Here is a 9,976-nt window from a genome sequence, read left to right as displayed (position 1 = left end):
TTTGGTTTGGATTGTCTGACCCTTATGTTTCCCTCCCCTTATGGTTTTGATCTATGGGCTACTATTAAAATGAGGCTGCATTTTAAGTTATATTTTAACTTGTATTTTAAATTGGTATTTAAAAAAAAAAAATTATTGTAATTTTACTGGTGTTAGCTGCCCTGAGCCTGGCTCTGGCCGGGGAGGGCGGGGTATAAATAAAATGTCTTATCATCATCATCATCATCATCATCATCTGCTGCAGGAGTGTGGCCATCTCCTGAGATTTTAACTTGTCTTGGTAACCCTTGAATTGTAGGTTGCCAAAGCATTCTGGATGGCCATCGGAGGAGACAGAGATGAGATTGAAGGCTTGTCTTCCGACGAGGACAACTAAGGCCTGTATGTTGTGACGAGGATTGTTTCTTGCGTACCAGCCATTGTTGGCTGCCATAGCGATTTTTCTTTGACGAAAGGCCTAGTTTTTTGCATTGGGTGCAGCAGCGGCTGGAGAAAGACCGACTCCTTGCTCAGTTCCAACACACTGAAACGTGGATGGCCCCATTGTTTGTTTCCTTGCCTGGATCTGTCAACGGGAACCTGGGAACTATCAAGTCAATGAAGCAGCAGATGTGTTGCTATTGCATCTCTGGAAGAAAAGAAAAAATCATGGTCCCTACCCAACCCCAGCAGAGAGCTGTAAAACATCTCTTTGTGAAACTCTCATTTGTGTATTGTTTACCTCCGCACATGCACATCTTTTCATTTGCCATCATTTCAAAGGAGAGACCAAGACCAAGGGCCGGGGCAGATAATAATCAGCAAGCCTTTGTTAGTGGGATGGGGGGGGGGAGTGATATTTCTGGATGTACTTGTACATGATGGGAAAATCTGAGACCAAATGGTACTCGCACAGGCAAAATGCTTTTTGAATATTTATCAACTTTTTGTCATCACAATAGGCATGAGAAAGGTATGGTTTGAAAATGTTCCCTGCCTGTCCTATCCCCACCTCCAACCCCGCCCCCCCCAATTCCTCTTATGGCAGCTGAAAATGTAGGTGCAGCAGTAAACAGGCAGGAGAAAGGCTTGCACAGTCCTGTAGTATTTTATAAGCACCAGTTTCCTTGCCCTGTGTACCAGCTCCCAAGTAACTGGGCAAGGTGAATGAAGCTGAGTGTGGATGGGCAGCTACTTCTGCAGTTTCTAGGGCAAATGATGGGAGCATCTTGCTACTAGAGATGGGGGCAGGTGGGAGAAGAGAAAGAGGGTGTCCAACCAAGAGGCTTGAGGACCACAGCTAGTCTGTCTGGCTCTCATGTCACTGTAGTAGTGTATGAGTGAGTGTGGTGCCCACCTCCTTCCAGAAAGCAGGATTAGTGTGTCACTGTTGTAGTCAAGAGTTCCTACACGTATGGAGATTTTCTCGATTTCTGCCTTCAAGTGTAGCCACTTGGGGTCAAAAGCTCTGTATGCAATCCCCCAGGAGAGGGGAATTTTATCTCTGACCAAGCAATGGCAGGATATAGGATTAAATTCACTGCAGCAAAGGAAGAATTAAACTGCTTTTGGTGCAAACAAAGTGTGGATAGAAACAGCATAAAACTTGAGTTTGCACAAGCACCAGCATTTCCTTTTCTGCTTTTGAAGTAAACGAAGACCACAATCCATTGATATTTCCCTGCATAAGGGAAAGCCTTGGTTGGTTTCTTACTCAGCATTTTATCACCGGGGTGGGGAGGGGTTTATGCAGGGGGATTTCCCCCGTAGATGGTGATCTAGACATTAATGGGAAAACCCACAGTGAAAGCCTATTGTACCTCGTGTTTCTTTTGTGTGCTGTAAATGGGCTGAATAAAGTTTGTTATCCATGAGCAGTAAATCTTGAACCCTGGCATTATAGACAGTGAGGAATAAGTTTAGGGTCATAAACTAAATACTGTATTTTTCCGTGCATAAGACTATGCTTTTTGCTAAAAAAAACCGGCAAAAATTGGGTGTCGTCTTACATACGGATAACGAATGCAGAGGGGGGACGTGCAGTTAATTGGCAGCGGTGAGCGGGCAGGTGATTGGTGGCTGCGGCAAAGCCTGCTGGCGATTGGCTGTGGTGAGCGGGCAGACGATTGGCGGCTACAGCATGGTGTGCGATTGGCAGTGGCTGTGGCAAGTAATCAGCAGTGGCGGGTGAGTGATTGCTGGAAGTGACCTCCCCCACACCCCCCAAAAAGCTAAACAACTTAATTTCTTAATTTTGGGTTAAAAAAAATAGGGGTTGTTTTATACAGTGGTACCTTGGGTTACGCTGGATTATGGAGAAAGCTAGAGAGTTCCAGAAAGACATCTACTTTTGCTTCATTGACTATGCAAAAGCCTTTGACTGTGTCGACCACAGCAAACTATGGCAAGTTCTTAAAGAAATGGGAGTGCCTGATCACCTCATCTGTCTCCTGAGAAATCTCTATGTGGGACAAGAAGCTACAGTTAGAACTGGATATGGAACAACTGATTGGTTCAAAATTGGGAAAGGAGTACGGCAAGGCTGTATATTGTCTCCTTGCTTATTTAACTTATATGCAGAATTCATCATGCGAAAGGCTGGGCTGGATGAATCCCAAACCGGAATTAAGATTGCGGGAAGAAATATCAACAACCTCAGATATGCAGATGACACAACCTTGATGGCAGAAAGTGAGGAGGAATTAAAGAACCTTTTAATGAGGGTGAAAGGAGAGCGCAAAATATGGTGTGAAGCTCAACATCAAAAAAACGAAGATCATGGCCACTGGGCCCATCACCTCCTGGCAAATAGAAGGGGAAGAAATGGAGGCAGTGAGAGATTTTACTTTCTTGGGCTCCATGATCACTGCAGATGGTGACAGCAGTCACGAAATTAAAAGACGCCTGCTCCTTGGGAGAAAGGCAATGGCAAACCTAGACAGCATCTTAAAAAGCAGAGACATCACCTTGCCAACAAAGGTCCGTACAGTGATGCCTCGCAAGACGAAAATAATTCGTTCCGCGAGTCTTTTCATCTTGCGATGTTTTTCGTCTTGCGAAGCACGGTCTGTCGCAACTGCGCCTCTTCAAGCGGCTTAAAAAAAAAAGCGCAAGACGTTTTCGTCTTGCAAAGCAAGCCCATAGGGAAATTCGTCTAGCGAAGCAACGCAAAACCGAAAAACCCTTTCGTCTAGCGAGTTTTTCGTCTTGCAAGGCATTCGTCTTGCGGGGCACCACTGTATAGTTAAAGCCATGGTTTTCCCAGTAGTGATGTATGGAAGTGAGAGCTGGACCATAAAGAAGACTGATCGCCGAAGAATTGATGCTTTTGAATTATGGTGCTGGAGGAGACTCTTGAGAGTCCCATGGACTGCAAGAAGATCAAACGCATCCATTCTTAAGGAAATTAGCCCTGAGTGCTCACTGGAAGGACAGATCATGAAGCTGAGGCTCCAATACTTTGGCCACCTCACGAGAAGAGAAGACTCCCTGGAAAAGACCCTGATGTTGGGAAAGATTGAGGGCACAAGGAGAAGGGGACGACAGAGGACAAGATGGTTGGACAGTGTTCTCGAAGCTACCAGCATGAGTTTGACCAAACTGCGGGAGACAGTGGAAGACAGAAGTGCCTGGCGTGCTCTGGTCCATGGGGTCACGAAGAGTCGGACACAACTAAACAACAACAACCTTGGGTTAAGAACTTAATTTGTTCTGGAGGTCTGTTCTTAGCCTGAAGCACCACTTTAGCTAATGGAGCCTCCTGCTGCCGCTGCGCCGCCGCTGCACGATTTCTGTTCTCACCCTGAAGCAAAGTTCTTAACCCAAGGTAATATTTCTGGGTTAGCAGAGTCTGTAAACTGAAGCATATGTAACCCAAATTACCACTGCACATGGGGGTGTCTTATACATAGAAAAATATGGTAAGCCTAACTATTTGCGTGGCTTTCTTTTGGGCAAAATATGTCATGCCCCAGTATATTGAAATTTCAAGAGCTAGTCACAATTTCATTCAAGCAGCATCTGGAGGGCCACAGGTGAACTACCCTGATCCGTTTGGTACCTTCTGTTGTGCATTACAGGACCTCCCACCCCCAGGATCACAATGCCTATGGCAGGGGAAGGCGGCTAAGACTGCCATTAAGTTTTTATAAAACAGAAGGGATGGTTCTGTCTGACCAACCTCTCATTTGAATTACTTGCAGAGTCATGCACCCAGAGTGTTCACTATGCACGAGGGATTATTAAGCACCCTGCAGTTTGCTATCAGCTCACTGCAGATAGCTTTCGTCAAAGGTGCTGCCCCCATAACTGATGTAGGTGTTATTTTAATGCAAGTACCCTCCTAAGAAGGGATCATTATAGATTTAACAACCAGCACACACACCCCCTGGAAAAAAAAGAATTGTACAAGTTTCATATAAGAAAGAAGAGGACATGGATATTACAGGCTTTTAATAAAAATAAGCTTAATAAACTAAAGACCCATAGATGACAAGCAAAGGTTCATTAATACATAATCCTCAGGTATAAAATAGAGAAAAAGCAAATACTGGATGCAGACCAGATTGCAAGAGAAACACTTTTTTCAAGGAACTGATTGCTGAGCTACCTCCATCTAAAGACAGAAGATGCTTGAAGAACACGGCAGTCTCCTGAAATGAGCAGCTACTGATTGCAGGGGAACAGAGGTGGAAAGGCAAACCATACTATTTACTCCATATATGTTTCACTGATGATAATAGTACTTAAAAAAACCCAAACCATTTCAGGCTCTGGATACTTGAAAGCATTACAAGTAACAGCTCATCCATCTGAAGGTGTTAACCACTAACGAAGCAGGAGAATGCATATGCAAAGCAGCCTTTACCAATGTGGGGCCCTCCAGAGGATCTGGGACTACAACTCCCATCAGCCCCAGCCAGCATAGCCATAGAGTGATGGGGTTGATGGGAGTTGTGGTGCGAAGCATCAGGAGGGCACCAGAGTGGCATAGTGACCCAACCACTTTCCATTTCAATAGGTCTCAATTCTAGCACATTGAAAACGGAGGGTACCTAATACCACTCAGTGTCTTGTACCAAAAATTATATGCCACTTATCAAACACAACATAATAGGGCTGGTGGGCGGGAGGGGGTGGGTTTACTGTGGGCATGATCCAGCCAAACATTAAGTACGTTCCCCACTAATATAATTGGAAGAGATTAGTCATTCACTTAACTCTCCCACTGCTATCAGTGGGCTGTAAAGTGCTTAATTTCGGGCTGGATAGGGGTCTTTTTTACTTTCCAATCCAGCTCCATCAGGTGGTTGTATTTTAAGTACAACCCCCCTCCCCACACACAAATGAAATTCTCAACTCTTCAACCCCAAAATGTCCTTTTCGGACAAATTTAAATACCTGGTCCAATCTCGACTACTGAAAGAAGTTACATAAATATGGAAATCTATAAAGCTATATTAACAATTTTAACCCTGTGGCTCAAACTGGACTACCCTACAAAAAGAGAAGGGGGGAGGGCTAATAATGTCTCACTCTACCCTAGAAAAGTTATGAGTTAGGATATTACCACTGGCATGTTCCCTACCACACAGGACTGCTAAAGCCCCAGGAGCGAGAGTGTTTTGCAGTTATCATCCCTTTTGCACCAAAACCTGCCATTAGGTGTAGGTAGGTAGATTTAAGAGTTGCTTCAGAGCAGTTTCCCCCCCAACTTTTCATAATGCTCGGCTTAAACCAGCCTCTTCCAGATCATTCCTCCATCTTCTAACACACTGCCTTTTGTCGAGGTGCCCTGCCAGCCGCAGACCCATTTTCCAATCCTTCCTGCAAGTGATTCCTGCTAGTTAACATTTGATCGCACAGGCCTTAAAACTCTACAGCAGCTTCCCTGGACCTGGTAGCCTCCTCCATGCTGGAGGTTGGTAGTCGAAAAGCAGCTGGAGGGCAACCAGACTGGGGCAGGGGAGAGAGTCTTCTCTACAGTAAGCTAGATGCAAAATAATACACATTGCAACTTGATTCAATACATTAATTAAAACGAAAAACAGTTTCATCAGTCAATCACACACACACACACACACACACACACACACACACACATATCAGTCAAGGCCACCTGGGTGTGCCGGCCAGCAGCCATGGTAAAGAAACACATGTGTAAGAGTCAAAGACCCAGCTAGTGACTCGATAACCAGTTAACAAGATACCCAAAACTCCTTGCACAGAGGCTGAGGAGTACAGCTAAAAAAAGAGCAGATTCCAGTATGGGTACACGTATAGATCTAATAGCATACACTAGTGCTACATATCAAAATCCTGTACAAGTTAAAAATATTTTTCTTAAAAGCCATATAATCACAGTCACCCTTTTGGCATTTGGGGGAGGGGAGGCAGAGCTTCGTTGGAGCCAGGGCCCAGCCCCAGGAACCAAGGTGAAATGCCAGGAGCGTGTGACATCACTGTAAACAGGAGGGTGCCTCTGAGCATGCGCAGAGTTTTATTTGATGGAGCCTCTCTCTTTCTGAAAATTAAGCATGGCAAATGGAAGTTACAGGCTACATTAAGCAAGGCTCAAGTGCTTTATGATTCCCTCTTAATTAGTGTCAATAAAGAAGCATATTTAAGACAAATGGGGACAGAGAGTAAAGACTAGTAGAAGGAAGTTCTCCACAGCAGCCTCCCATGTGGCCACAGCCCTGCTCCCAGCACATGGTATCTCCCTTCATTGCAGTGTAGGAGGTGGACCTGTGGACACTGCAAGACAGGGAAAAGGGGGTGGGGAGCAACTAAAAACAAAAGTTTATAATGTGGGCAGTACTGAACAATAACCTTGCGCTTCATCTGACCATCTGGACCAAACTACCACTTAAGTTGGGCAAAGCTCTTCTACAAAGTAACATATACCCAGCTTTAGGGCTTGTTGGCTGTTTCAGTATAAAAATAAACATCTGTGCCACTCAAAACCAGATCAGAATTGTGTGACATAATTAAGACGCTAGTGATGTGCAGCTCCAGCCAGAATAAGGAGATTGCAAGGCTGGTGGCTTTTTACACAGAATCATAGAACTGGAAGGGACCCAAGGGTCATCTAGTCCAACCCCCTGCAATGCAGGAATCACAGCTACAGAATCCCTGACAGATGCCCATCCAACTTATTTAAAAACCTCCGAGGAAGGCAATATCCTTGCCAAACCCTCTTGCTCTTGGCATGACAAGTCTGGGATCCGAGGAGCTCTGCAACAGAGCATCTAAGGTGACATTATTAACTTTTAACCTGCGGAAGAGGATTTGCAAAACATGCATAGAGCAGTGTCGTTGTCTGTAGGACAGAATAAGGAAGCCCTGGCAGGCACGGAGGGCAGGGAAACGGGACTTGCTATGGTACTGCCTGCCAGTCTCTCCAAAATAACCACAGCTGAAACACAGGATGTCATCCTCCTTGCAGCCATTTCTGGCTCCTTCCTTGGTCCCATTGTGCACAAGCCCTTTTCACATGCAGTGAGGCACAATGAGAGGAGGGAGGAAAGGAGGGGGAGAAGGTCCACAAGGGGAGTGTGGGGAGGGAAGCTATAGCTGAGTCCCCCATTTTGCAGCTCCTCTTCCTAACTGCTATCTGGCAAGGCACGAGGGGCCTATGGAACAAGGTACTAAGGATGCAATTCGGAGGAAGTTAAGTGCACTTGAGTACATTTGCCTGAATTCCACCTTATATCTAGAAACAAAACAAAACAAACCTCACTTTATTAAAAAGCTAAACAGTCTAACTCGGGAGGCGTGCATATCTATTATGAAAACAACAGTTTATAGTGCAGAAGTTTATAGTGTAGCATGTAATCGTGTAAAACGCTTTGGGCAAAGGGACCCACTTCAGTGGCAGAGTATCTGCTGCCATGCAGAAGGCCCCAGATGCAACCTGGTACCCCCCCTGCAAGAAACCCTGGCAAGCGGCTGCCAACCAGTGCAGACAGTACTGAGCTAATGGTCTAACTTGGTATAAGGCAGTTTCCTATGTTGAGAAACTCAATGGGGGGGGGAGATGCTGTGATTTTGAATTCTACTATTTGGATACAAGGCATATTAACCACATCTTTCAGAAACCATTCCACCCCCATTGGTTTCAGTTGCATGTCTTGCATTTCTGATGACACTTGATAAATAAGAAAGGGGGTCTCCCTCCATCAGATGCTGAAACTTGGAGGGACATGTGAAGAGGAGCATCTCCAATATGGGAAACAGCACAAATCTCTCTCATGCATAATCATTTGCTGGGCATTAGGGACTGGAAGCCTTCCTTGGTAGTGAGTGTGTTCATGTGGCACGTTTCACATGAGGAAAGAGGCACAGGTCGGCTTATCAAACGTGCTTGGGGTATATGCAATTTGTCTACAGAGATGAGAGACCTAAGAAGGAAACTGAGTGTGTGTGGATCCTCAATAGCCTGATGAGATGAATGTGTGTATGCTAGAAGGTGGATTTCTGAATTTTGAGGTTTCATCTACCTTGCTAATCGTTTGTGAATTAAAATGGGAGTCTGTATACAAAAGGGACAACAAACATTCCCCCAACGGCAGAGTATGTACAAACGGCAAATCCACAAAGACCACACCATCCAGTTATAAATGGGGGAGGGTCCCAAGCTCCATGGTCGAGCGTCTCTGTAGTTCAATCCCCATCATCTTCAGAAAGGGCTGGGAGATAACTTTGCTTGAAACCCTGGAGAGTTAAGCCGTGTAGACAACACAGAGCAAGATGGACCAATGACCTGATTCTGTATTAAGGCAGCTTCCTATGTCCCTAGCTTAGCAGGTACCAGATCCTAAAGGTATTTAAGCACACCAATATATGGGACACAGACTACGAAGTACAGTGGTACCTCCGGTTATGAACTTAATTCGTTCCGGGGGTCCATTCTTAACCCGAAACCATTCTTAACATGAGGTGCACTTTCGCTAATGGGGCCTCCTGCTGCTGCCGTGCCGCCGGTGTGTGACTTCCGCCGGCACGCGACTTCCGCTTGCTTCCCGGGGCAAAGTTCGCAACTAGGGGCATCTACTTCTGGGTTAGCGGAGCTCGTTACCCAAAGCACTCGTAAGGAGGACGGTACATAACCCAAGGTTCCACTGTAGTCCCATTGAACTTAGTGGGACTACTTTGTTTTCTGTGTGTCACATATATCTGTGTCTACTGGGCAAATAACAGTAGATGAAAAGAAAGGAATTTCCCTGATCCAGGAAGTTGCCCATCCATTCTGTAATGCCTTGTTGAGCAAAAACACCTTGAACAAGCGCAACACCAGTAATCAGGGTGCACCTGGCAATTATATTTCAGTAACAAACATAGCTGGGCTAAAAATAATGCTCCTCACGGTCCCAATTTCTGTTACTGCCAAGACTGGTCTGTCCATTTTGACAAAGGGCTGCTTATCTGGTTCTTGCGTATTCCCATTAACAGCAGTGGAGCTTTGTGATAGTTTGGCTCCTCCTAGATTTGACAAATACCCAACCAAATTCAATATGTGAAACAGAAAAGGCATCTTCAAACCAGCATTTACAGATATTTGCAAATCCACTATGCTGCAAAGGCAGAAAATCTATTTAGCATATTTTAAGCAGCTCCTTGAGTCATCTTACAGTGGCCACAAGGTGTCTCAAATAGGGTTCTCAGGAACTACTAAGGAAGGTAGCCTTTAGTCATTAAAAATATGTTCACTACCTTCATCAGAGCAACAGCTCAATGACAGCGGCTTTAAGTGCTGCGATGGGCCTCTTGCAAATCATCCTAGAACTGGGAGATTTAACTGCCTGTACATTCCCCTGTACCTGCAACAGGTCTTGGCTGGGCACTGGTAATCTCACATTTCTTGATCAGTTCACACTGATTACCACACACTGCTCTTGCCCTCGTCCAAAATGCATTTATTATTAGCACCTCTTTTCCCTTATCAGATGAGCCTTTGACTGCCAGCCCATTAAAACGAGACTGCTGAGCTCCCTTT

The 9,976-nt window shown here is 45.2% G+C and overlaps 1 protein-coding gene across 1 annotated transcript in view; it reads left to right on the top strand.

The window, feature by feature from the left end:
- The window catches only part of AAGAB (alpha and gamma adaptin binding protein), a 26,391-nt gene extending 25,325 nt beyond the window's left edge, over positions 1-1,066 (top strand). The window contains exon 10 of the mRNA XM_082198814.1: positions 299-1,066. Within this exon, the coding sequence (XP_082054940.1) occupies positions 299-376 (78 nt within the window). The 3' untranslated portion in view covers positions 377-1,066. The remainder of the gene's footprint in view (positions 1-298) is intronic.
- Positions 1,067-9,976: the final 8,910 nt, after the last annotated feature.

The sequence above is a fragment of the Podarcis vaucheri genome (genome assembly GCF_965113315.1).
Source record: "Podarcis vaucheri genome assembly, chromosome: 14".
Lineage (NCBI taxonomy): Eukaryota > Metazoa > Chordata > Lepidosauria > Squamata > Lacertidae > Podarcis > Podarcis vaucheri.
This window is presented reverse-complemented; position numbering and strand designations above follow the sequence as displayed.